Source organism: Neoarius graeffei, chromosome 11 (assembly GCF_027579695.1).
Source record: "Neoarius graeffei isolate fNeoGra1 chromosome 11, fNeoGra1.pri, whole genome shotgun sequence".
In the NCBI taxonomy this organism is placed as follows: Eukaryota; Metazoa; Chordata; class Actinopteri; order Siluriformes; family Ariidae; genus Neoarius; species Neoarius graeffei.
This window is the reverse complement of record NC_083579.1, coordinates 6,121,530-6,148,853: the sequence shown is the minus strand read 5'-3', so window position 1 is coordinate 6,148,853 and position 27,324 is coordinate 6,121,530. Positions and strand designations below refer to the sequence as shown.

General features: G+C 42.1%; 1 protein-coding gene across 3 annotated transcripts; it reads left to right on the top strand.

Annotated features, from left to right (window-relative positions):
- The first annotated feature begins 1,129 nt into the window (after nucleotides 1-1,129).
- On the top strand, nucleotides 1,130-24,017 carry cln8 (CLN8 transmembrane ER and ERGIC protein). 3 transcript variants are annotated; one of them, XR_009655611.1, is made up of 6 exons: nucleotides 1,130-1,215; nucleotides 3,060-3,319; nucleotides 3,706-4,065; nucleotides 15,797-17,566; nucleotides 21,793-21,833; nucleotides 21,917-24,017. XR_009655611.1 is itself a non-coding variant. In XM_060933326.1 (4 exons), the coding sequence occupies exons 2-4, from the start codon at nucleotides 3,128-3,130 to the stop codon at nucleotides 16,103-16,105; spliced, it is 861 nt and encodes a 286-aa protein (XP_060789309.1). In that variant the 5' UTR covers nucleotides 1,130-1,215; nucleotides 3,060-3,127; the 3' UTR covers nucleotides 16,106-19,502. The 3 variants fall into 3 exon arrangements, 1 of the variants encoding a protein (XP_060789309.1); XR_009655610.1 differs by having other exon boundaries at nucleotides 21,793-24,017; XM_060933326.1 differs by lacking the exons at nucleotides 21,793-21,833; nucleotides 21,917-24,017 and having other exon boundaries at nucleotides 15,797-19,502.
- Nucleotides 24,018-27,324: the final 3,307 nt, after the last annotated feature.

Here is a 27,324-nt window from a genome sequence, read left to right as displayed (position 1 = left end):
ACTTGTCGTTGTCAAAAAATTATGTTTGATATATCATTTTGAAGCTAAAAGATTTCTCTGTCTAGTCATGTTGTCATAAAATATATTGTATTTTATGCCAAAGAATACATCCAATGGTGGAATGGCACTTTAAGAACCTTTGCGAGGGATTGAGAAGCGTTAATGTGATTCATAATACATTTGTATTGTTTAAAAGTAGTTGAACAATGATTCAATGAACAGCTAAAACTCAAACTGTGCTTGATAATATATTTAGAATATGTACTAAAAATGTGTATCTAAGATATTTGGTATACTCTATAAGGTGCCATAATGTTTTATGAAAAGTGATCGAAATTTTGTCATAAAATAGCAGCTTTTTCCAAAACTTTGAGCTCCTGGTGCCACCATTAAACTTTTGAATTTTGTCAAAATATTTCACCCAGTGTGTTTTCTTACCAAAAGGAACATAAAAACAAAAATGCATCATGATCGGAGGAACTTTTCATTTTTAGGGGGCAACTGATGCACCCTAATGTATAAGACAGTAGTGAGAGCAGCTGTGATGTATGGATTGGAGACCGTACCCTTAACGAAGAGACAGGAGGCAAAGTTGGAGGTGGCGGAGTTGAGGATGTTAAGGTTTGTGATGGGAGGTTGGACAGGATAAGGAACGAGCACATCAGAGGGACAGCACATGTGGAGAGATTGGGAATGAAGCTAAGAGAGATGAGACTGAGATGGTATGGGCACATCCTGAGAAGAGATGCAGAGATGTTGGAAGGAGAATGTTGAGGATGGAGCTGCCAGGCAAATGAAAACGAGGAAGGCCAAAGAGGAGATCCATGGATGTGGTGAGAGAGAGCATGAAAGTGGTAGAGAAGGATGTGGAAGACGGGGAGCAATGGAGACGAAAGATCTGCTGTGGTGACCCCTAATCAGGAGCAGCCAGAAGAAGATGAATTCAAATCAAATACAATGATTTAAAATATTGACTTTTAGAATCGATTCCTAAAGCCAGGAATCAGAGTCGACTCCAGAAATTCATCCAGTCTTCGGCTTCGCGTTTTATTGGTCGTCAGCGGTTTACTGACACCCGGATGAACCAATCGTCAGCAGGGGTGGGGTTTGTGTTGTCCAGACACGTGACCTAATAGCTGTCACATGAGCACTCGTTACTGTTGGAGGAGAGGAAGAAGAAATTCGGAATGGAGTTTGAGTTTCTCCTGAACGCACGTAAGATAAACATTTTCATTTATTTTATTTTATTTTATGTAACATCTCAGTGGCGCTCTGGTTTTGAGCTTCACTGAGGATGGAGGAAGCTAAAAACAGCCTAGTGGCGCTGAGGCTCACCAGCTCGTCGCAGATAAGACGGCTGTGTTACAAATGACTCACTACACCCTTGCTTAGTGCACTAGGTAGGGTATAAAGCGATGGTTTAACACGTAACAGAGTGCATGATGTATTTGATACTGACTTTATTGATTTAAATTTGTCATTCTGAATTATTATATGATAAAAAATAAGTATGAGGGCTGAATCTCAAATCGCTCCCTAGTCCCTATACAAGTGCACTTTTTACATTTTCAGGACGGTCCCGTGGAGGTGAGGGTGTTCCTGGAGACTTTCAGTGCCTTTGTTTTGTTTTTATAATTTTAAAGATAAATTACTGATTATTTTTGAATGAATGAATGAATGAATGAATGAATCCTTTATTGTCACTGTTACCAGTGAAATTGACCATCAATCTGTCCTTACAGAGGGGGGACAGGACAGGAAGACAGGGATAAAAGAAAAAGTAGTAACAGTAGTAACATGAGGAAAAAAGAACACCCCCCCCCCCCCCCCCCATGCTCCTATCAGGAGTACAGTGTGGGAGCATTTAAAAACCTCCGCACAAGCACACAATAACACAAGTACACTTTAAAACATGGGACTTGAGGGGGGGAAAGGGGTAGGAGGGGAGGAGGTAGAGGTAACCCAGTGCAAGCAAGCAGCCGTCCGCTCCTGCAGCCATGCAAGCGGCACTGGTCACGCACCCGCTTGTCACACTGGGGGTGAAAAACGGCGACCGTGGAAAATTGGGGAAGGAATGCAAAGAGCGAGTGTCTCCCAGCAGTGACCTTCTGGGGGAAATGTTACCCCAGCAACGGCCTTGATCGAGGCCGGTGCTGTTCAGGAAGCCGAATGTCGATAAGATAGAGATTGTTTGGTCTTTTGAACAGACGCAGTCTTTACACGTCCACACCACTCGTCCATATCTGTCCATTTCTGTTCAATTCAATTCCATTTGGTCTCCGAAATACTTATTCCTTGCAAAGCTGAAAGCGTCTCCAAGATGACAACCATGTTGTGATTCAAGTTCTATAGCCACAGTCTGAGTGCCGACAGCTTTGCCCACCGCTTTAATCATATCGGGCAGCTTTGTGGGGCTTTGAACAGCTGTCACCGTTGTCTGATTTCCTCGATATACCAGGGCAATGCCTAATCCAATCAGCAAAAGTCTGGTAATCATGGTTCCAAATAGGTAGATATCTTCAATGTCTTCCACAGACGTTCCGGCAGGACAGGTGGGCTCCCCCGAACCCAGAAACTGTGTCAGTTTCATTAGGAGACCAGTTTATCAAATCCATGCTTTTTTAGTTTAGAAAATCAATGCAGAGAGAGGCTCTCAAAAAAAAAAAAAGTATAGGCAGACGAGATGAAACAAAGAGCACAAGCAGGAAAAAAAGGAGAGGAGAGCAGAGAAATGCGACCGCCTTCCGTGAGAGCACGGAGAAGAGAAATGAGTTATATCAGTGGTTTGGATGGAAATGGGTTTGTTTTGTAATAAAAACAAGTATAATTAGTTAAGTTCAGAAATAAATAAATAAGAAAGACTTGATGCTTTTATCCATTTATAGTTCTGTTGAATGTTGTGGAACTTCTGTGACAAACAAGAGTTCCTGTTTTCACTTGTTATAGCAGCTGTAAAGGGTTTTAAGTGAGTGTGTGTGTGTGGTCGGTCATGAATAAGGATGTAATGTAATAGCTCACGGCTTTAATGATTTATTTGTCTCTGATTGTACTTCCTGCAGCCGTCTGATTCGTGAGGGATCAACAGCGTTCACGACGCCGTGTAAAAGAAACCCTCAGCTCAGTGAAAATGGCCGCCACAGTGAACAAGGAGAAGCCTCTTCCTCTCAGCAGCGTCTTTGACCAGGACTACACCTCCACATCAGTCCAGCTGCAGCTCGTCGGCCTCGGCTTCGGCTTCTACGCCCTCGTCTTCCTTCTGTCTCACTTCCTGTCTGTCCTCCTGTCCCAGACCTACCGCTCTCTACCTGCTAAAGAGAAGGTACGTGGTATTAACAGTCCTTGCTGCAGAAACAAAAATCCAATGGGTGGAGTTGGACCTGATCCTGATCCAACTCCTAACACATGTCCAGCACTTCATTAGACTCCACGTACATGGAAGGATACAGATCAGGCCCAACTCCATTTTGTGGACGTTTGGTTCTGTATCAAAGGGTACTTGGGGGGGGGGGGTTAGAGTTGAGATAAGCACATAGATGCACACACGACTGCCGTGACGTGTTGTCACGGGAAAATAATCAACAACAGGATGGTATGATGAAGCAAAAGGTGTTGATTATTTTCCATACTTTGTCCCCAGATTCTTTTTTTCTTCTTTCTTGAGGTTTATAAGAAAATATTAACACCGTATGTTGTGTGTGTGCACAGGTGTTCTGGTGTTTGGCGGCGACACGGGCGTTCTTCGGTGTGCAAAGCTCAGGGGCGGGATTATGGGCGCTGATGGAGGACGGTCCCTTATTCAATGATAAGGTGCGTGGACAGACGGGCTGGTCGTGGTTCACGGTGCTGACGGCGTGTGGATTCTTCATATTTGAGAACGTGACGCTGCACAGCTCCAATCTGGTGTTCCGCTCCTTCGACGCTCCGCTCGCCGTGCATCACGCCTTTGCCCTGGCCGGTTTCAGCGGGACCGTGCTGTATGAGGACATGGGACACTTCCTGGCCATCATCACGCTGCTGCTGGAGATGAGCACGCCCTTCACCTGCGTCTCCTGGATGCTGCTCAAGGTGGGAGGAGTCAGGCTGAAATGAGAGACCTCACTGGTTGGTTAAAAACACATAGTGCAGCCATGACGTCCCATAAAGACGTTACCTGTGTAGTTCCGGACCTGACGACATGTCTGCAGTAGACTGGTATTTTATAGTAAATAGGGATTGTGGTTTGGGACACGTCTATAGTCACGCTCTCATCTCATCTCATCTCATTATCTCTAGCCGCTTTATCCTTCTACAGGGTCGCAGGCAAGCTGGAGCCTATCCCAGCTGACTACGGGCGAAAGGCGGGGTACACCCTGGACAAGTCGCCAGGTCATCACAGGGCCGACACATAGACACAGACAACCATTCACACTCACATTCACACCTACGGTCAATTTAGAGTCACCAGTTAACCTAACCTGCATGTCTTTGGACTGTGGGGGAAACCGGAGCACCCGGAGGAAACCCACGCGGACACGGGGAGAACATGCAAACTCCACACAGAAAGGCCCTCGCCGGCCCCGGGGCTCGAACCCAGGACCTTCTTGCTGTGAGGCGACAGCGCTAACCACTACACCACCGTGCCGCCACAGTCACGCTCTCTGCTTAGTGAATATTTCCTGTGTGGTTTGGGACACGTCCACTGTGGTCTGATAGAATGGCGTGTATGGTGGTGTTTCATGGTCTATAATAAATAGCAATTGTGGTTTGGGACACATCCATAGTGGACTGATTGGTGTTTATTTAGCCTATATAGTAAACCAAGGGACTGTGGTTTGGGACACACCTCTGGTCAATTGATGGTGTTCTTTATATCTCCTATGTAGGGAATAGGGTTGGTGGTTTGATCAGGGTTGAATGACAGAGATGGGCGATAAGATGTCTTATGTGACCTTTGTAGCAAATATGGTGTAGTTTGGGACACGTCCACAGTGCCCTGATGTTTGTGGCCTATATAGACCCCTTTCACATGACGTCACCGCGCCGCGAGATTTTGTTAGGCACCATATTGGAAGACCAAGTACATGCACTCTCAGTATAAAACAAAGTACGAGCGAGAGTAAAGTGACACGATGGATGATAATTCGGGTTATGTGAGTACATTACCAGTTGCAGAAAGGGCACGGTATGTGGAGAAACTGGCTGTGATTGATGGGTTTGACCCATATGATAAGACTCAGAAAAAATTATGTGAATCCAAGCACACAGTTTAACGCAAAAGTTTGTTTACATCCTGACCTTGTCAGCTGTCAGATTTATGTTAATGGACCCGGTAAGCTGGTAAATAATTTTTTTTTTTTTCTTTACCAAATTCTAACACAAAACGAGAGTGCCCGAAAGGGAAAACCGAGCCAAGCCGCCTCATGGCTGTAATGCAAATTGCTTTCCTCCTTGGTATACAAGTGCGCTTCCATGGAAGGGAAAAAGAAACTACATTTTGCCGCCTATGTAGTCCCCTATTTAAACAAATAGGAGTCATTCAGGATTCAGCCATGTTTTTGCTCCGTGCTTTTACTCGACCAAAGTTATACAGTATTATGAGCTTTAAATTGCATAAATAAAACCATTTGGTGAAACTTTGAAGAAGAGATTGTACTGGTTTAAAGTTTTTACCTAACGTTTTCATGTCGACTCCAATTAATACACTAGTAGAATCGATGACTAGTTTAGTAGGCCAAAACTTTTTTCAATTTTTGACTGTACCAGCCTGAAAAAACTTGCGACAGTCAAATGGAAAAAAGCAAGCTGGTCATGTTGTACTGGACTAATCTATGACTGATGAGTATAGTAAGTGATACTAGTACTGATACAATAAAACAGACGGCTATAATCTGGTAGACAGCACGATTTATATTATTTCTCCGTGTCAGATACATAAGGAGGATCGGACACCAATTCTGCCATCTGTTTGCTACCCAGACATTGTAAACTATTTGTTGTTTACACCCAGTGCCTACACTGCTGATGACTTGAAAGCCTACAAAGGGCTACAGGCTTACAATTATGTTGTTAGTGGCTTGGTTTGTGATATTACAGCTGTTATTAAGAATAACCTACACATAGTTATTATTATTAAATTGTAGAAGTCTGGAAGGCTTGCTCCTCATTCAGTTATCAACTTGAGGCCAATTTAGCATGTCTTAAATCTGAATTTCTTGCGTTTGCTCACCTCAGAGTGTCCGCAGATCATGCACAGACTTATCCATTATATCCACAGTTTTTTGCCAAGTCTCACACAGGTTTCTTTCAAGTCTACTGTTGGGCCAATAAATCATAAATAAAACAGCTCAGATTTGTTTGTTTAAGGCATTTGCCACTCCACTTTATTCTCGTGGGTTCACATACGGCTGCCGTTATCAGGAGTTTGTTGGTCTTCCAAAATGGCGCAGGGTCTGTTTACTTCCGGTTTCGGGTGACATCAGTGAAAGGGGTCTATACTGATTAGGGTTTGTACATTGGGACATGTGATCTGATGCGTATGATGGTCCATACAGTGAGCAAGGGTTGTGGTTTGATTTGGGACACACCCGTATCTAATTGATGGCGTTTCATGTGGTCTATGTGGTGAGTAGGGTTTGTTGCTTGGTTTGGGACACGCCCATTTCCAATTGATAGCGTTTCATGTGGTCTATGTGGTGAGTAGGGTTTGTGGCTTGGTTTGGGACACGCCCATTTCCAATTGATGGCGTTTCATGTGGTCTATGCGGTGAGTAGGGTTTGTTGCTTGGTTTGGGACACGCCCATTTGTAATTGAATGCGGTTCATATGGTCTGTGGTGAGTAGGGTTTGTTGCTTGGTTTGGGACACGCCCATTTCCAATTGATAGCGTTTCATGTGGTCTATGTGGTGAGTAGGGTTTGTTGCTTGGTTTGGGACACGCCCATTTCTAATTGAATGCGGTTCATGTGGTCTATGTGGTGAGTAGGGTTTGTGGCTTGGTTTGGGACACGCCCATTTCCAATTGATAGTGTTTCATGTGGTCTATGTGGTGAGTAGGGTTTGTTGCTTGGTTTGGGACACGCCCATTTCCAATTGATAGCGTTTCATGTGGTCTATGTGGTGAGTAGGGTTTGTGGCTTGGTTTGGGACACGCCCATTTCCAATTGATAGCGTTTCATGTGGTCTATGTGGTGAGTAGGGTTTGTGGCTTGGTTTGGGACACGCCCATTTGTAATTGATGCCGTTTCATGTGGTCTATGTGGTGAGTAGGGTTTGTGGCTTGGTTTGGGACACGCCCATTTCCAATTGATGCCGTTTCATGTGGTCTGTGTGGTGAGTAGGGTTTGTTGCTTGGTTTGGGACACGCCCATTTCTAATTGATGGCGTTTCATGTGGTCTGTGTGGTGAGTAGGGTTTGTGGCTTGGTTTGGGACACGCCCATTTCTAATTGGAGTTTCATGTGGTCTGTGGTGAGTGGGGTTTGTTGCTTGGTTTGGGACACGCCCATTTCTAATTGGAGTTTCATGTGGTCTGTGGTGAGTAGGGTTTGTTGCTTGGTTTTGGACACGCCCATTTCCAATTGATGGCGTTTCATGTGGTCTATGTGGTGAGTAGGGTTTGTGGCTTGGTTTGGGACACGCCCATTTCCAATTGATGGCGTTTCATGTGGTCTATGTGGTGAGTAGGGTTTGTGGCTTGGTTTGGGACACGCCCATTTCCAATTGATGGCGTTTCATGTGGTCTTTGTGGTGAGTAGGGTTTGCTGCTTGGTTTTGGACACGCCCATTTCTAATTGATGGCGTTTCATGTGGTCTATGTGGTGAGTAGGGTTTGTGGCTTGGTTTGGGTCACGCCCATTTCCAGTTGATGGCGTTTCATGTGGTCTTTGTGGTGAGTAGGGTTTGTGGCTTGGTTTGGGTCACGCCCATTTCCAATTGATGGCGTTTCATGTGGTCTTTGTGGTGAGTAGGGTTTGTTGCTTGGTTTGGGACACGCCCATTTCCAATTGATGGCGTTTCATGTGGTCTATGTGGTGAGTAGGGTTTGTTGCTTGGTTTGGGACACACCCTTAATTGAAGGATAATGGTGTTTTTGTTGTCTTATGGTAAGTTCCCTTCCACCCCAGCACCCTTGGTGTCCTACAGTGTTTAGTGTAAAAGCGAGAGAGAGGTGTAGAAAGGCGTGCGCTTCTTTAGAAAGAGGAACGACCATAAAGAGGTTCCACCACAACATCAGCGTTTAGAAAAAGAGGAACGAAGGGTGTGAAAGGTTTTGCATTTTCTTTTAATTTTAAACACGACACGCATCATGTGATGTGAGCTGATGATTGAGCTGCAGATGAATCATGGTGCAAATTAAACAGCAATAAACAATATTCTTATTTTAATTACCTCACCAATTGTGTTGTTGCTCGTCAACATATGATCAAGTAATATCACTAATAATCAGGAAAAAATTTATTAAATACGTTATTGTACATAGTGTAATTAACTATTCAGAAGCTAATATAAATCAATTATTTATATTATATAAACTTTTTTTCCTCCAAGTTAAATATTTCACTACATTTCTTAATTGTCTTGGTGAATGTCAAGTAAATGGATGCTTTATTTTAGTTTTATTCTACACTGAGATCTGAGTTCTGGATTCTGATTGGTCAGGATATTAATCTAATTTTCTCTGACATTCGTGCAGCGACAAATCACAGCTTTATAATAATGCACTCGTCCTAATACATTATCGTTTCTATAGTAACAGGAAATTGATGAGATTTGCGTTTTTTGTTTTAATTTTGTCGCGTTTTCGAGTTTATAGTGTCGCTGAGCATGGCTCCTCAAGAACGTTTGGTGAATTGTTTGTACCTCAACGCTCGCAGCTTTGTAAATAAGAGAGACGAACTTCAAACACTTGCTGTTGATATGGACTTAATTGCGGTCACCGAAACCTGGTTAAAGCCTCATATCCTGGATTGTGAACTCTTTCCCGGCCTTGATCTTACCATCCACAGACTTTTTCTAAAACAGGCGGAGGTGTCATGCTTGCCGTTTAAAAATTATCTTCGTAGTCTCCGTCGACAAGACCTTGAATGTAACACGGAGACATTGGTTTGTGAGCTTCGACCCAACTCGAGGCGTAAGCTGATTATGGTATGTTACAGACCGCCGGATTCCAAGATCGGCTACTTCAAGGAAATTAAGAAGTCTTTGAGTCTTATTTCCCGCAATAAATTTGACCAAATAATTATCTGTGTTGACTTTAATTTACCCAATATAAATTGGAATACTGGAACTGAAACATCTAATGACCAACTATAACTACGTCATCAAACTTTTGAGAGACAACTTGCTATGTCAGATGGTAGATTTCCCCACAAGAAATGGTAATATCCTGGATCTTCTTCTCACCAACATTCCTGACAAATTTCGTGATCTTCATGGTTTTGATGACATCTTTCCAACCGACCGTAAGATAATTAACTTTGTGCTAGATTTTAATATCCTGAAGAAACTCAAATGCTTTGTCTTCAACTTCAAAAAAGCTTGACACACTTTCTCGTACTCCTTGGGACATGGCATTCATCGATGATGATATCGATACAACGTTATCCAACTGGTGTGATGTTTTCGTCTTTGCTGTAAACAATCACATTCCAAAAGTATTGGTACGCGCGTTGCCTGGACAAAGAAATGCTGACCTTGACAAAGAAAAACGCGCAAAGATACAAAGCATTAAAGACCAGTAACCCAACTGACTGGACAAAATTTAAAGAGCTTAGATGGCAGACTAAAGGGCCCCATACACGTTCAAAAAAGTCGTCAAAATTTTGTATCAAAATTTTGATGTAAAATGTTCACACACGATTCAATGTTTTTTCTATCAAAAATTCAGTATTGTCAAAAACTTTGACATGGACGCAGCAGTGGCCGTAGCACTTGTGTTCGCTTTGGACAATGAACCGCCTCGGCATCGACGGAAATGGTCGAAAGACTGGTTTTTGAAACGGCGAATGTACGGTCATGTCAACCTCCTCAGAGAACTTCGTCTCAAAGAACCAGAGGACTTCCGTAATTTCCTTAGGATGGATGCCCCATCCTTCGATGAATTATTGGACCTTGTCAAGCCATTGATATTGAAAGAAGACACTGTGATGCGTTCATCTATACCACCAAGTGAACGCTTGTCCATAAAGCCCCCCACACACGCATCAATAATTTGACGACTCTTCAAAAAATATCAAAGTGATTTGATATGTCAAAATTTGGGTTCAGAATTTTGACATCAAATTTTTGACATCAAAACACCCTACACACGATCAAACTTTGTATCAAAATTTTGATACAAAATTTTGACGACTTTTTTGAACGTGTATGGGGCCCTTAAGCATCTAATGGCAAAGAAGAAGAAAGATCTTGCCAACACTCTCAGGGATTAATTGATTTCGAATCCAAAACGGTTCTGGTCACTCGTCAAAGCTTCTACGACTCGGCGATCCAGACCCAACTTTCTTCATGATGGCCAGTCCTTCTTAACCAACAGCGTCGACAAAGCCAACCTACTGAATTTTTACTTCCAGTCCGTATTTACTACCAACGATGACTCCACTTCTCCAACTCAAGTTGCCGATTCACCACCTTCAACTACTCCATCTTTGTCTGAAATCAAGTTATCTGTTGCTGAAGTGACTACAGCCTTGGAGTCCCTCGACCCAAAGAAAGCGTGTGGGACAGATGATATCCCTGGACTAGTTTTAAAGAACCCTGCTCAAGTGATTGCTCCATCCCTTTGTCGCCTCTTTGGGTTCCGTCCCTATAAGCTGGAAACGTGCAAATGTTATTTCTGTCCACAAGAATGATGACCCATCTCTAGCGAAAAACTACAGACCCATCTTCTTGTTGTGGATTGTCTCTCAAACCTTTGAACGTTGTATATTTGAACACCGTTATCCTTATGTCACCACATTTGTACCACCTTCAACATGGCTTTCTTAGAGGAAAATCAACTGTTACACAATTATTGTTTATCATGACCTCCTAGAGAATCTTGCAGACGGTAAAGAGGTTGATGCTGTCTACCTTGATCTATCTAAAGCATTTGACAAAGTCTCCCATCATATCCTCCTTAACAAACTGCATACCTTTGGCGTATCAGGACTTCTGCCTGAATGGTTCAAAAGTTACTTGTCCAACAGGCAGCAACGTGTTGTCTTGGATGGTGCATTTTCTGACTGGCTACCTGTAACATCTGGTGTTCCACAGGGCTCCATTCTTGGTCCTCTGCTGTTTCTTGTGTACATCAATGATATTCCCCAGTATATTCAAGGCGACTCCAGTCTTGCACTATTTGCTGATGACTCCAAGCTTTACAAGATCATCCAGACTGAATCGCCCAAGCCATCACTTCAAAATGACATCAATGGAGCATCGACTCCAACATGCTCTTTAACACGAGCAAATGCAAAGTCTTACACATGACCAAGAAGAGATTTGAACGCTCACCTGACGTACAGTATCATCTGGGCAGTGAAATTCTCGAAAAGGCTGACCACACCAAGGACCTCGGGGTTCCAGTCTCCTGTGATCTGTCATGGTCCAAACATACTGAAAATATGTGTGCCAAGGCAAACAAGACCCTCGGCCTGGTGAAGCGTACATGTGGAAGACGCATCACTGATATAAGAACCAGGAAGCATCTTGAATAGCTTGAATATGCTTCCTGTGTTTTGGTCTCCATACACTGTCAAACATCAGCGACTCATTGAGAGCGAACTTGGTGGCTCGTCGCTGTACGTTCTTAACCATCCCAAGGACTTGCCATACAATGAAAGGCTGTTCATACCAGAACTCCAACCACTGGAACACAGACGTCAGATATTTGACTTGGTCCAACTGTACAAGTGATCACGGAAGAATGAAATCATCTCCTGGTTCCTAATGAAGCAAGGTACCAAACAAGAAATTTTGACCAGAACAATCTTGCTCCAATGGTGAAGTTCAAGCAGAATGACTCCAGGTCTTCATTCTTTCCAAGATCGATCGATCTGTGGAACAGCCTCCCAAGCGAAATGAAATGTCAACGGTCTCTGTCCAAATTCAGAACCTGCATTAACTCTTTCTGCTATGTGAAACGAGCGTTTTATCAAGCTCCATAAACTGTTATTATATGTAGTAGGGCTGTGCGATGTCCCCTTAATAGGCATCGACGATGTTTACAGTGCAAACATCATGATGGACGATCATATCGTGGAGGAGGGGGGGGGGATTTTAATACCACATTATTAAATATTTTATTATTATTATTAAAAGTATTAGATACTCATCCGAGGCTTTGGCACGTAAAGAAAAAAAGCGCTAGGTGATGTGGAATATTTGGCCTTGACAACGGATATGTGGTCCAGCTGCAACATGATGCCCTATATGTCAGTTACCGTACATTATGTGGACCGAGAGTGGGCAATGCAGTCCAAATGCCTGCAGATGAGTTTCATGCCAGAGATGCATTTAGCGGACAATTTAGAAGACGCATTGCGCGAGACACTTGGTGAATGGAAAATGGAGGAGAAAAAGATCGCCTGCATAACAACGGACAACGGGGCGAATGTTGTCGCAGCCATCAGGCAATTGAAATGGCCGTGGTTAAAGGAACAGTCCACCGTACTTCCATAATGAAATATGTTCTTCTCTGAATTGAGACGAGCTGCTCCGTACCTCTCTGAGCTTTGCGCGACCTCCCAGTCAGTCAGACGCGCTGTCACTCCTGTTAGCAATGTAGCTAGGCTCAGCATGGCCAATGGTATTTTTTGGGGCTGTAGTTAGATGCGACCAAACTCTTCCGTGTTTTTCCTGTTTACATAGGTTTATATGACCAGTGATATGAAACAAGTTCAGTTACACAAATTGAAACGTGGCGATTTTCTATGCTATGGAAAGTCCGCACTATAATGACAGGCGTACTAACACCTTCTGCGCGCTTCGACAGCGCATTGATACCTTCACTCCTCTTCGGGCACGGCCAGGCGGGTGAATGCCCTGGTCCGTCCGCCCTGTTTAAAAAAAAAATGGTACAACTCGAGCCCCATGGTAAAATTGGGACTTTGTCATTTTTCCGCATGAGGCCCATGGTAAAACCACACTTCCAGGAGGGGCTGCCGTCTGCCTCCCAAGCCGGCCGAGAGCGCTCCTCGTTGGGCACGGCCAGGCGGGCGAATGCCCTGGTCCATCCGCCCTGTCTAAAAAAAAAAAAAAAAATGGTACAACTCCGAGTGAAGGTATCAATGCGCTGTCGAAGCACGCAGAAGGTGTTAGTACGCCTGTCATTATAGTGCGGACTTTCCATAGCATAGAAAATCGCCACGTTTCAATTTGTGTAACTGAACTTTGTTTCATGTCACTGGTCATATAAACCTATGTAAACAGGAAAAACGCGGAAGAGTTTGGTCGCATCTAACTACAGCCCCAAAAAATACCATTGGCCATGCTGAGCCTAGCTACATTGCTAACAGGAGTGACAGCGCGTCTGACTGACTGGGAGGTCGCGCAAAGCTCGGAGAGGTACGGATCAGCTCGTCTCAATTCAGAGAAGAACATATTTCATTATGGAAGTACGGTGGACTGTTCCTTTAAGTTGTTTTGGGCACAATTTGAACCTGGCCATAACAAACTCGCTTGCGCAACAGAGAGCCAGTACAGACCGAGCGTTTGGAGTTTGCCGAGCAGTCAACACTGCGTTTGCGCACAGCTGGCTTCGGAGAAATGAGCTGCGCAAAGCGCAGGTGGAAATGAACCTCCCCGAGCACTCACTGATCACGGTAAGATATTAATCGGCTCTAACGATGAAAGACTAGTATTCTAACTATGAGAAGAAACTACACTTAAGCTATTACTCATTGTTTATTTACACCATATCAATTGAAGATGCGTTTCGGCCTTTAGTGCGCACTTGGACGCGCTAATTTTTCCAATTTGTTAGTGTTTGAATTATTGCACCCGCTTTTAAAATCATGATTTAATATTGTGTTTTTTGTTTTGTTTTTACTGTCTTTACATTTGTCAGAATCACCTTCATTCTTCCGTTTGGTGTGACATTATGGCTTACAGGCCTCTGCATGCTCTTGCGACAAGGCTTTCGTAGATAGCTTTTCGCAGACAGTTGTAATTTATCGTTGAGCGGGGAGTAATAGGCGTGCGCGATGTTATTCACCAGCACAACGCAAGGGGGCGCAAAGTCGCGAAATCGCTAGGAGTAGTTGGTGGGTGTGGTTAGTGGAGTGTTTATCCTCCAGTTACTTATAATGACTAGAACTGGAGTCGTATAGATGTCCGTACTTCCTCACTTCCTCAATCAACCGCTCTTCGTGCTGCTCCATCTTCGCTCGTGTTTTTAAAAATGCCGGTCGTGAAAACAAACCAAACCGGGAAAGTAGGGAAGCGGAAGTGCGTGTACAGCGGATGTAGAGTGGACCAATCAGAGCCCTCTTGTCTGCGACGCTGTCTGCGAGGCTTCTGCGGTGGTCACAATTTTTGGGAGGTGCGCGCAGAGCGTCTGCGAAGGGGGGGGTTACACAGACGCAATCTGCGACACCGTCTGCGAGGACTGTGTTGTCAGCATAAATTGGCCTTTAGAGTGGACCATTTTGTGTCTGAAAGTAGGCCTATTTACCAGATTAAAGGTATTTGACTTCTGCCGAAGTCTGCGCTTCACTGCCGTTTTTGAAAAGGTGCGATATTTCCCGACTGAAGTCGTTAAATTTGTTTGAACAACATGACAAATTTTACATTAAAAGTATAGTGTAGGCTAAAAAATGAAGTCAGTTTATTATTAGTAGCATACTGTATTTGTGTAACCACATGTTATGTTCACTAGCACGTCCCTGCACCATAGCCTACGTGAGCAAGCGGTAATAGGATATTACTTTATGTATTTATATATAATGTTATATATTAAACATAACTAACTAACTAAACTAACCAAAAACTAACTTTTTAGGTTAAATAGGCCCAGATGATATATGCATGTTTATGACAGGAGGGGGCGTGGTATCACGATGGTGGCTCTCCAGCGTGATGGATGACCACGATGGCATCGTCTATGGGCACAGCCCTAATATGTAGATTGTTTAGACGTTTTATATATTTCATTATTATTTATTTAGACACCCAAATTAAGATCGACCTTTTTTTAGCCTAAATTAACTCCTTTTAAAGTACAATTTTTTTTTATTTCTTTAAATTCGTGTGTGTATATACTTTTCTCCCCCGTTTGTGGGAAGGGTTGTCAGTTGGGACGAGAGTCCTGTTTCTTTTTCCAGTCTCTCTCTCACTTATTTGTTTCATGGTATTTTTGTTTGTGTGTAGATAATCTTTTTGGTTTGTAATATTTTGCAACTGTGATAAACTCTCTCTCTCTCTCTCTCTCTCTCTCTCTCTCTCTCTCTCTCTCTCTCTCCATCTTTGTCTTTCTATCTATCTTCTGTCTTTCTCTCCTCTCCATTTATCTATCTTTCTCACTGTCTCTTCTCTTCTCTTTTTGTCTTTGTCTATCTTCTCTTCTTGTCTCTCCTCCTCTCTCTCTTCTCATGTCTTTCTCTCTATCCTATCTTTTCTCTTGCTTTTCTCCTTCATATCTATCTACTCTTCCCTCTGTCTCTATCTTCTCCATCTTCCTTTTCTGTTACTCTTTCTTTCTCTCTCTCTCTCTCTCTCTCTCTCTCTCTGACTTCCTGTCTCCTTCTCTCTCTTGCTTTTTGTTTCTTCCTCTCTCTCCCCCTCCCTCCTTCTCTCTGTTGCTCTGTTTCTTTCTCTCGCTCTTTGTGTGTGTGTTCCAGGCCGGTTGGTCTCGTACCGTGTTGTGGAGAGCGAATCAGTGGCTGATGATCCACATGTTCCACTGCCGCATGGTGCTGATGTACTACATGTGGTGGGTGTGTTGGTGTCACTGGGCCGAGCTGCTGGCGCACGTTCCTCTCCCTCAGCTCCTGCTCTTCCTCATCGGCCTGGCGCTCCTCACGCTCATCATCAACCCCCTGTGGATGCACAAGAAGACCATGCAGCTCCTCAACCCCGTCGACTGGAACTTCAGCAGCAAGCCGACGCCCGACAACGGCCTGGCGAGGGGCAAAGCCCACGAGAGCTGAGCTGGGCGATACTGAAGCACAAACCTGGTGGTGCTGCTGAGCAGAATTCCACAGCGCTCGTCGTTTTTATCGGGTTTGGCTTTTCCAGGGTGAGAGTGACTCAGCGCGAGTATTTATTAAACATTTGTTCGAAAGTGTGTCTGCTGGAAAAACAGCTGGGTTTGGTTTTACAGATGTGGTCAGCTCAGTGTTTCTCCCCTTTAGGATCCGGTTTTTCCAAACGGACAGTCCGGTCCTCATTGGTTCTGTGATGCCCCTTTTCCACCAAATCAGTTCCAGGGCTGGTTCGGGGCCGGTGCTGGTGCTGGTTCACAACTCGTTCAACTTGCGAGCCAGCTGAGAACCAGTTTGCTTTTCCATAGCTCACGGTGCTAAGGGAAGCCACATCATTACGTCGCTACGTTTGCATAAACCTTGGCGCGAATATCGAAGCAAAAACAACGCAGAAGCAGCAGCAACAATAATAATAATAATGGATGACTTCACGTTTGTACAGCTGCTGCTTCTCGTCGCTTAAAAATGGCGATCTTTCGCGGTCTTGTTATTGTTGCTGGTCTTAACAACTCCGCCCCCTGCTGACGTAAGCGGTTCTTTCCTCTGGCCCAGCAGAGAGTTGGTGCTAGCCTGGAACCGGTTTTTCTGGCCCCAGAGCCAGTTTTTTGTCAGTGGAAACAGAAAACCCGGTTCCAAACTAAGCACTGGCCCCGAACCAGCCCTGGAACCGCTTTGGTGGAAAAGGGGCATGTGTGACCTGAAGAGGAAGCGTTCTATAAAGTCCTGATTTATTTACATGTTTTAGGTCAAAGTGTAACCTATATTTCCATAAAGGGGTGGAGCTATATGAGACAGATGTATCACAATAAACAATGAGTATTATGTATAAACATTTAAAAAATTAGCTTGGCGATTTACTTTTATAAATAAATATTATAAATATAAATAAATTAACACTGGAAAAAGAAGGGAGAATAAATTTAAAATTGATTTTGGGATTTAAAATTGTCAAATATTTTACAACGAACACCAAATCAGCTGCTAAACAAAGTGTTAATTATTATTATTTTTTTTTTTAATATGTAAAATTATTAAAAAAATTTTTTTTTAAAGATCATAATCCCAGAGAGATCGCAACCAAGTTGTGTGTACCATGACAATTTATCACAATATTGATTTTATATAATATCGCTCAGCCCTAATTCTCATCCCCCCCCCTTTTTTTTTATTATTATTATTATTATTATTATTATTTTATTTTTTTTTTTTTAAGTAAATAAAACCCCTGTGGTTCTCCAGTTAACACTAACACATGCATGCGGTGTGTGTGTGTGTGTGTGAGGTTGTGTTCTGTTAGCTGGTGAGCTCCAGGTCATGTTTTTACCTCTCAGCGATTCGCTGTTTTGTTCCTGTGGAGGTTTCGAGCTGAAACTGACCCAGCTGTTCATCTCATTCCTGCTGTCACGGGTTTGTTTTTTTTAATAAACACTTCCTGTTTCTTCTGGACAAAGTGGAAGTGCTGTATTTACCCTTCACATGACAGGAGTGTGAAGTTTTGAAGGTAAAAAAAAAAGGGCCTTTTTTTAAAAGGTATTTTCGGTTCTTTTGTAAAGGACAGGTTTGATCTTGAGAGGCGGAGTCATGTTTCTGATGTGTTCAAGTAACAATATTAATATTGTGTATCTGGAATATTGTGGAATTTTTTTCTTTTAATAATGCAACCAAATAATCATGAATGGATTTTTTTAAACTATTTTTGTAACCGTTCATGCAGAGTTGTACAGCCATGTTCAAAATAAGTGTTTAAAAACGTGAGTAAAGCTCAAAATCCTTATAGTTTTGATTTCCATGCATTGGGAACACTGCACATTATATTCTACATCAAAACATGAAGAAAAATGTATGAATATTTTAATTACTTTACAGAAAATGAAGAAAAATGAACATTGGGCTGTTCAAAAAAATAGCAGTGTCTGCATTTTTCATTACAAACTCAAATATTTACTGTATAAACTGAAAAAATCTTAAGGATTTAGTATTCCTGTGGATCACTAAACTAATATTTAGTTGTATAACCACGGTTTCTGAGAACTTCTGGCACCTGTGGACAGGTATTCCAGCCCAGGATGATTTGACAACATTCCACAATTCCTCTGCATTTCTTGGTTTTGCCTCAGAAACAGCATTTTTGATGTCACCCCACAAGTTTTCTATCGGATTAAGGTCCGGGGATTGGGCTGGCCACTCCATAACTTTCATTTTGTTGGTCTTGAACCCTGATGCTGCTCGCTTACTGGTGTGTTTGGGGTCGTTGTCTTGTTGAAACACCCATTTCAAGGGCATTTCCTCTTCAGCATAAGGCAACATGACCTCCTCAAGTATTTTGATATATGCAAACTGATCCATGGTCCCTGGTATGCGATAAATGGGCCCGACACCACAGTAAGAGAAACATCCCCATATCATGATGCTTGCACCACCATGCTTCACTGTCTTCAGAGTGGACTGTGGCTTGAATTCAGTGTTTGGGGGTCGTCTGAAAAACTGTCTGCGGCTCTTGGACCCAAAAAGAACAATTTTACTTTCGTCAGTCCACAAAATGTTTTTCCATTTCTCTTTAGGCCGGTCGATGTGTTCTTTGGCAAATTGTATCCTCTTCTTTTTTAACAGTGGAACTTTGCGGGAGCTTCTTGCCGATAGATTAGCTTCACACAGGCGTCTTCTAATTGTCACAGGTAACTTCAGACCGTCTTTGATCACCCTGGAGCTGATCACTGGCTGAATCTTTGCCATTCTGGCTATTCTTCGATCCATTCGAATGGTACAGTAGTCTTCTGTTTTCTTCCACGTCTCTCTGGCTTTGCTGTCCATTTTAAAGCACTGGAGATCATTTTAGCCGAGCAGCCCATCATTTTCTGCACTACTTTATGCGTTTTCCCCTCTCCAATCAACGTTTTAATCAAAGCACGCTGTTCTTCTGAACAATGTCTGGAACGACCCATGTTTCTCAGGTTTTCAGAGAGAAATGGATGTACAACATGTGCCGGCTTCATCCTTAAATTAGGGCCACCTGACTGACATCTGTTTTTTTTTTTTCACAGAATGAATGATCTCACTAATTAAACTCCACACTGCTATTATTTTGAACACGCCCCTTTCACTTAATTATTTGATTACACAGACTCAGGAGCATGCACATCATGAATGTTGGGTCTGTTGGTTTTCTACGACTTTACTACACCTACTGGTAAATTATTTGCCATGTAGTAATATAATTTCTACCAAAAGCAGTGACTGATCTGGTTAGTCGTGTTGGACTGCTATTATTTTGAACACAACTGTATTTGTGCCATTTGAAGTTTTGTGATGTAATAAATTTTGTAACTCGGCTCTAAAACAAAAATCTACAATGAAACCTGTGTCTTTATGCGCGCAAAGCTCAAATCTAACATTTTTATGTTTTGAATTTTTTTTTTTTCCTCCTGATTTGAGTGATGAAGCTTTTCTTCAGTCCTTTTGAGGATCAGATATTTGTGATGAAGCCAGTCTCAGGATGAGCACTATCGCGTCAAATATTTACAGTGATCAAGAAAACATTTCTGAGAACTCGTACTTGCAGTGAAAAACAGCAGCGTTAACAGAAAACATCACTTTTTTTTATTTTATTTATTTTAAGCTTTGTAAAGTGTTACTTTATTGCCAAATTCTAAATTACACGGAGTGCAGAATTATTAGGCAAGTTGTATTTTTGAGGATTAGTTTTATTATTGAACAACAACTATGTTCTCAATCAACCAAAAAGACTCATAAATATCAAAGCTGAATATGTATGGAAGTTAGAGTGGGGCGTTTTTAGTTTTGGCCATTTTAGGAGAATATGTATGTGTTCAGGTAACTTTCACTGTGCAGAATTATTAGGCAACTTAATAAAAACCAAATATGTAGCCATTTCACTTATTTATTTTCACCAGGTACACTGATATGACAACTCCAGATTTGCAAATAAACATATCTGACGTTCAAACACAAAACAAAAACAAATCAGTGACCAATATAGCCACCCTTCTTCATGAGGACACTCAAAAGCCTTCCATCCATAGATTCTGTCAATTTCTTTATCTGTTCACGACCAACATTGTGTGCAGCAGCAACCACGGCCTCCCAGACGCTGTTCAGAGAGGTGTACTGTTTTCCCTCTTTGTAGACCTCACGTTTTATAATGGACCACAGGTTCTCTATGGGGTTTAGGTCAGGTGAACAAGGGGGCCATGTCATTATTTTTTCACCTTTCAGGCCTTTACTGGCTAGCCATGCAGTGGAGTATTTGGACGCATGAGATGGAGCGTTATCCTGCATGAAAATCATGTTCTTCTTGAAAGATGCTGACTTTTTCCTATACCACTGCTTGAAGAAGGTTTCTTCCAGGAACTGGCAGTAGGTCTGGGAGTTGAGTTTGAGTCCATCCTCAACTCGAAAAGGTCCAACAAGCTCGTCTTTGATGATACCAGCCCATAGCAGTACTCCACCTCCACCTTGCTGGCGTCTGAGTGGAGCTCTGTGCCCATTACTGATCCAGCCACAGGCCCATCCATCTGGCCCATCAAGAGTCACTCTCATCTCATCAGACCACAGCACCTTAGAAAAATCAGTCTTAAGATATTTCTTGGCCCAGTCTTGACGTTTTATCTTGTGTGCCTTACTCAGTGGTGGTCGTTTTTCAGCCTTCCTTACCTTGGCCATGTCCCTCAGTATTGCACACCTTGTACTCTTTGACACTCCAGGAATGTTGCAACTCTGGAATATGGCAGAACTGGATGCTAATGGCCGCTTGTTAGCTTCACGCTTGATTTTCCGCAGATCATGTGCAGTTATTTTGCGCCTTTTTTTCCCCCACACGCTTCTTTCGACCCTGTTGACTATTTGCAATGAAACGCTTGATTGTTCGGTGATCGCGTTTCAACATCTTCGCAATTTCAAGAGTGCTGCATCCGTCTGCAAGACATCTCACAATTTTAGACTTTTCAAAGTCTGTCAGATCTCTCTTCTGACCCATTTTGCCAGAGGAAAAGAGGTTGCCTAATAATTATGCACACCTGATATAGGGTGTTGATGTCATTAGACCACACCCCCTCTCATTACACAGATGCACAGCACCTGATATACTTAATTGGTAGTAGGCTTTCAAGCCTAAACAGCTTGGAGTGGGACAACATGCATTAAAAGGATGTTGTGGTCAAAATACTCACTTGCCTAATAATTCTGCACTCAGTGTATTCATAATGAAGTAGTTTATAGTTTGATTAGTAAATACATTAATCAAGCAATTTGGGGGGGAAAAGACTCCAGAGCCTTAATTTCTCCATTTTTGTTCATGTAATTATATTAAGAGTTAGTCTGCAGCCTGTTGTGTAGCTCTGAATATATTTTAAGTATCGTACACTTTATTAATTCTGTTAAATTTGAATTAGTAAATGCCGTCTTCCTTGCTTATAGCAATTCTAAGTTTAATCCCAGACTGTAAAGTGTTTGTTTTAGCACGTTAATCATTGTGGGTGTTTGAACGGACTTGAGTATTGAATTTTTTTGATAGACATGAGTGTTTTACTGAGAAATACATCACCTATGAAATACATCACGGATCTGAGTGACTTGTTTTAAATAATATTGTCTGGCTTTTGTTCGTGGTCTATCAGATATATTCCATTCAGCGCGCATGATACTGAACGAGTCGAAGGTGAGTAGCTGAATGGAATATATCTGATAGACCACGAACAAAAGCCAGCCAATATAATTATTATACATACACATTCCTTTCAGGCGTTCTCAGGAGTGGTTTGATATTAGGAACACAACGGGTGTATCCCCTTTCCTGAAGACGTCTGTGTGTGGTGGTGGTGGCGGCTCTTGATGCCAACTTTCTCAAGTTCTTGAATCGACTTTTCTTTTCTTGACGGTCCTCTCAGCGCTGCACTCATCCCTGGTGCTTGTGCACCTTTTCCAGCCAGCCTTTTCAGCAATGACCTCCTGTAGCTTACCCTCCTTGTGGAGGGTGTCGATGATTGATTGATTGCCTTCTGGACAACTCAAAGTATTTATTTTATTAAAAAAAGCTCTTTATTCTGGTCAGGGTCACGGTGGATCTGGTGTGAGGCAGGAATGCGATCCATCAGACGCACACCACATATATTTTTGGAAGGTGGGAGGAAACCTGAGACCCCTGAGGTGTGTGTATGTGCATTTCATTCTGTATGTAGCTTTTGTTTCAGGAAGTGTGTCGAAATATCTGATCCTCTGCCAGCGCTTTGCACTCCAGAGGGGTTATTACATCCCCTCAGTAGTGCACTTAGCAGAAACAAGGCGCTGCAGCCTAAATGGTTGCGTTGATGTTTTGTGTGACGCACAATGAGGTATGATGTTTAATTATGTCACAGTTTGTGAAATGCACATAAAAAGGAAATAGATATGGATTTCAGTCTGTTTTATATTTTACACATGGGTATTTAGGTCACTAAGTAGGGTGCATGGACATGTAGTGCACTAGAGAAAAGAACAATCACCTCTACTCACAAATCAAACGTCAAGGCTGTGTTTTATTTCGTTTGTCCACTAGAGGGCAGAAGAGGCCTGAACTGAATTACAGTGAGGTGTGTGAACTCAAGACAATAGAATTATGGGAATAAATCACTTAATAAAAACCTAAGTTCAGTTTTGTGGTGCATTAAAGGACAAATAGTGTTTAAATATATCTTTATTTATTTTAAATGCACTCCGTCTGACACTTTTTGGCTGGATAATAATAAATGTATTATTTCTATAAATTTTATTTAAATTGCTTTTTATAATAAACACAATGCAGTGGATCATGGATTCAGTAAAAAAAAAAAGTAATTTATAATTTAAAAAAATTTGATTATTTGGAGAAATGGCAGTGAACCGTTCAAAATTCTAAAGAGTCGATTCTTTTTGCTGAGCTGAGTCGACTCACGGAAAAGATTCGGAGTTCCCCACACAAGACATCCTTATGTCTGTATGTGACTTTTTTTTTAATGCTCAAACTAAAGAAGTGCTGCAGGGCTGTCCCCCAAATCTCTCTCTCTAGGACACTTACTGAAGGGGTAGAGATGTTTGTTTGTTTTATGAAAATTCAAGATCCCAAATCCTCCAGTTCAGTCCTGCGCTGCAAAAAATAAAAATCTTAGGAAGTTTTTGTCTATTTTCAAGTCAAAACATCTCGCCACCCTTATTATAAGACATAATTGCCCAACAAGCAAAACCTCATTTAGCTAGAAAGGCTAGTTTTTAGACAGTCCATCTTGAAAATCTTGTCTAGACAAAATGTCTTGAAAAAGTCTTATTTGGAGCACCTTTGAAAATAAAACAAGTTTTTTTTTAAAACAAGTAAGTACATTTTGGACATTTGTCAAATGCGGTTCATCTTGTTTCAAGAAAAAAAAAACAAAGTATGCTTGTTTTGGGAATAAATGAACTTTACTGAAATCTTTGAATCTTTCATTACAATTCAACTCCACCTTACAGATCCTAAGTTTACTGCGAGTGTTTTCTCAGTCATTCAGAGTGAGCTCCTTCTAGATGCTCTACAGACTCTAGACCAGACAAGTGCCTTCAAAAAGCCTATGAGTGAGTGGAGGCGTTTTAGTGACGGCTTTTTGGAATGCTGGGAGTTAAGTTCAGTGTTTTTGTTTGTTTTTTGTGCCTGATCTTGTAAACCCCTCGTACACATGAATAGTCAGTGCCCCCAAAATGCACTGTTGCTTTGGCGTTGTGTAAGCACTGTAAGTCAAAATGCATAGACTTTTTTTTTTTTTTGTGCCTGAGGTCCTGGGGAAGTGGAATCTTAAGAGATGTTTTAATGTTTGAATGTTGAAATGGGAAAAAAAATAAACTTGTTGCAATGCTACACGTGTCGTCAACTTGATTCAAGATAGTCTCTGGTCTCATATCTAGAGTATTTTACTAATTACAGGTCACAAAAGGAGAATCTTTTAAGCTAGCAATGCTTAGCTGTAGAATTTAACAATCCTAATATTAGTATATTTATCTTAAATTCAGTTTTTACTGCTAAGACTTTGTCATGAATTTAAGTGAAATACCCTTAAAATGAAATCAATAAAAATGATTGAATGGCTAAATGTAAGAAGTACGATCTTGTTATAAGAACTATTTTGATTATTTTGAGTTAATCAGATCTCGCATAATAAGTTCCCTAATCTTATTTTGTATCTAAAAACAGGTTAGATTTTTCATCTTACTTTAAGAAATCTTACCAAGTCAAATTTGACTAGTTCCGTTGGCAGATTTTTTTCACCTGATTCAAGCAAATATGCTTTGTTTTAATCTTTTATTTCTTATTTTTGAAAGGCCATTTTTCGCAGTGTGGATGTGAATGAAAGTCTGATGGAGAGGTTTTATCTGGATCTGAATTTCAAATAAGTTGTTTTATTTACTTTTAAATAAGCGAGTGCACTACAGAGGGTTTAGAAATGTTTATTTCATTTATACAGTCCAGTTACACAGCATTACAAATAAATTAATTAAGAAAAGTAAACTACAGAGTTGGGGGGATTTTTTTTTTTTTAATAAGTAGGAAAAATATTTAAAGGAAGCTTTTTACTGTACTTCAGCTTTGGCTAGTTTTATATTATGGTATTATTTGACATGGGCAATTATTGATTTAATTTTGTTGAGCTACAATTCCTTGGGGCGGCACGGTGGTGTAGTGGTTAGCGCTGTCGCCTCGCAGCAAGAAGGTCCGGGTTCGAGCCCCGTGGCCGGCGAGGGCCTTTCTGTGTGGAGTTTGCATGTTCTCCCCGTGTCCGCGTGGGTTTCCTCCGGGTGCTCCGGTTTCCCCCACAGTCCAAAGACATGCAGGTTAGGTTAACTGGTGACTCTAAATTGAGCGTAGGTGTGAATGTGAGTGTGAATGGTTGTCTGTGTCTATGTGTCAGCCCTGTGATGACCTGGCGACTTGTCCAGGGTGTACCCCGCCTTTCACCCGTAGTCAGCTGGGATAGGCTCCAGCTCGCCTGCGACCCTGTAGAACAGGATAAAGCGGCTAGAGATAATGAGATGAGGCTCAAGTAGTATGCAAAAGTTTAAAAGCACTTTTCTTCATAAAACGAGTGCAATACAACCTTTCAAAATAATGCCAAACTCCACGTTGTCTGACTCAAGACTTGCATTACAATTCACAGGGGAAATCCGTAACTTGCATTTTATTTGCAATCGTCCTTTAATTTCAGCTCGAGCTCCGTAATCCTCCACTTCACGTCTGCTCGTCTTACCGCACTTGGAGATTACGAGGACCTATCAGTACCTTGTCTTGGAGAATATTTCAAACAATAGTCCGTTTCTGCTTCAGCATCCTTGGGTGAGCTCTCCTTCTTTCCTTTCATGCAACGGGCCCCGCTCTCTCACACATACACAGTGCAACTCCAGCTCCGCTCGTTAAGCGAGTCTTTTGACTAAATGTAATGGCACTCTGTTAGCCCTTCCTTGGTTACTGTACCACTTCTGGAGTCAGTCGAAAAACCACTCTTTTTCCACGCGAGCGACGAGACATGACAACTTCCCTTGTCTTTCTAAAATGTTTACTTAAAAACAACAAGGTAAATCACATGGTCTGATGCGCGGTCAAAAGACTGTGTTGCTTCCACCATGTTCTGACTCGAAACTTAAAGGAACAGTCCACCGTACTTCCATAATGAAATATGCTCTTCTCTGAATTGAGACGAGCTGATCCGTACCTCTCCGAGCTTTGTGCAACCTCCCAGTCAGTCAGACGCGCTGTCACTCCTGTTAGCAATGTAGCTAGGCTCAGCATGGCCAATGGTATTTTTTGGGGCTGTAGTTAGATGCGACCAAACTCTTCCACGTTTTTCCTGTTTACATAGGTTTATATGACCAGTGATGTGAAACAAGTTCAGTTACACAAATTGAAACGTGGCGATTTTCTCTGCTATGGAAAGTCCGCACTATAATGACAGGCGTACTAACACCTTCTGCGCGCTTCGGCAGCGCATTGATACCTTCACTCCTCTTCAGGCACGGCCAGGCGGGTGAATGCCCTGGTCCGTCCGCCCTGTCTTAAAAAAAAATAATGGTACAACTCCGAGTGAAGGTATCAATGCGCTGCCGAAGCGCGCAGAAGGTGTTAGTACGCCTGTCATTATAGTGCGGACTTTCCATAGCAGAGAAAATCGCTACGTTTCAATTTGTGTAACTGAACTTTGTTTCATGTCACTGGTCATATAGACCTATGTAAACAGAAAAAACGTGGAAGAGTTTGGTCGCATCTAACTACAGCCCCAAAAAATACCATTGGCCATGCTGAGCCTAGCTACATTGCTAACAGGAGTGACAGCGCGTCTGACTGACTGGGAGGTCGCGCAAAGCTCGGAGAGGTACGGAGCAGCTCGTCTCAATTCAGAGAAGAACATATTTCATTATGGAAGTACGGTGGACTGTTCCTTTTAAGGTATACACGGTCAGTTACCATAGTTGCCACTATAGTGACGTCACATTATAAGATTTAGAACATGGAACTCTTTTCTATGTTCTAAACTCTTTTCTATGTTCTTAAATTATCATGTGTTTTTAACTTAGTCACATGAAAGCAATCACTAAATCGGCATTTTATCACCTAAAAAACATTTCCAAACTAAGAGGACTTGTGTCAAAAAATGATCTGGAAAAACGTATACATGCCTTCATCTCTAGTAGGGTTGATTACTGCAATGGCCTTTTCACAGGCCTGCCAAAAAAGACCATCAAACGACTTCAGGTGATTCAAAATGCAGCGGCGAGGGTTCTCACACGAACAAAAAGAACAGAGCACATTACTCCAGTTCTAAGGTCCCTTCACTGGCTTCCAGTAAGCTACAGAACTGACTTTAAAGTATTGCTGCTGGTGTACAAATCTCTAAATGGTACAGGGCCCAATTACCTCTCTGATATGTTGCAGTGGCCGAACCCAATCAGATCTACCAGATCGCAGCAGCAAAATGTACTGGTAAACCTGTTGTTAAAACAAAGTGTGGTGAAGCAGCTTTTAGCTACTATGCAGTGCAGCTATGGAACCAACTGCCAGAGGACATCAAAAATGCTCCTGCTGTTGGCAGCTTCAAATCTAGACTAAAGACCAAGCTGTTCTCAGATGCTTTCTGCTAACTGATAAATATCATCATCTTTACATTTTAAACTTTACT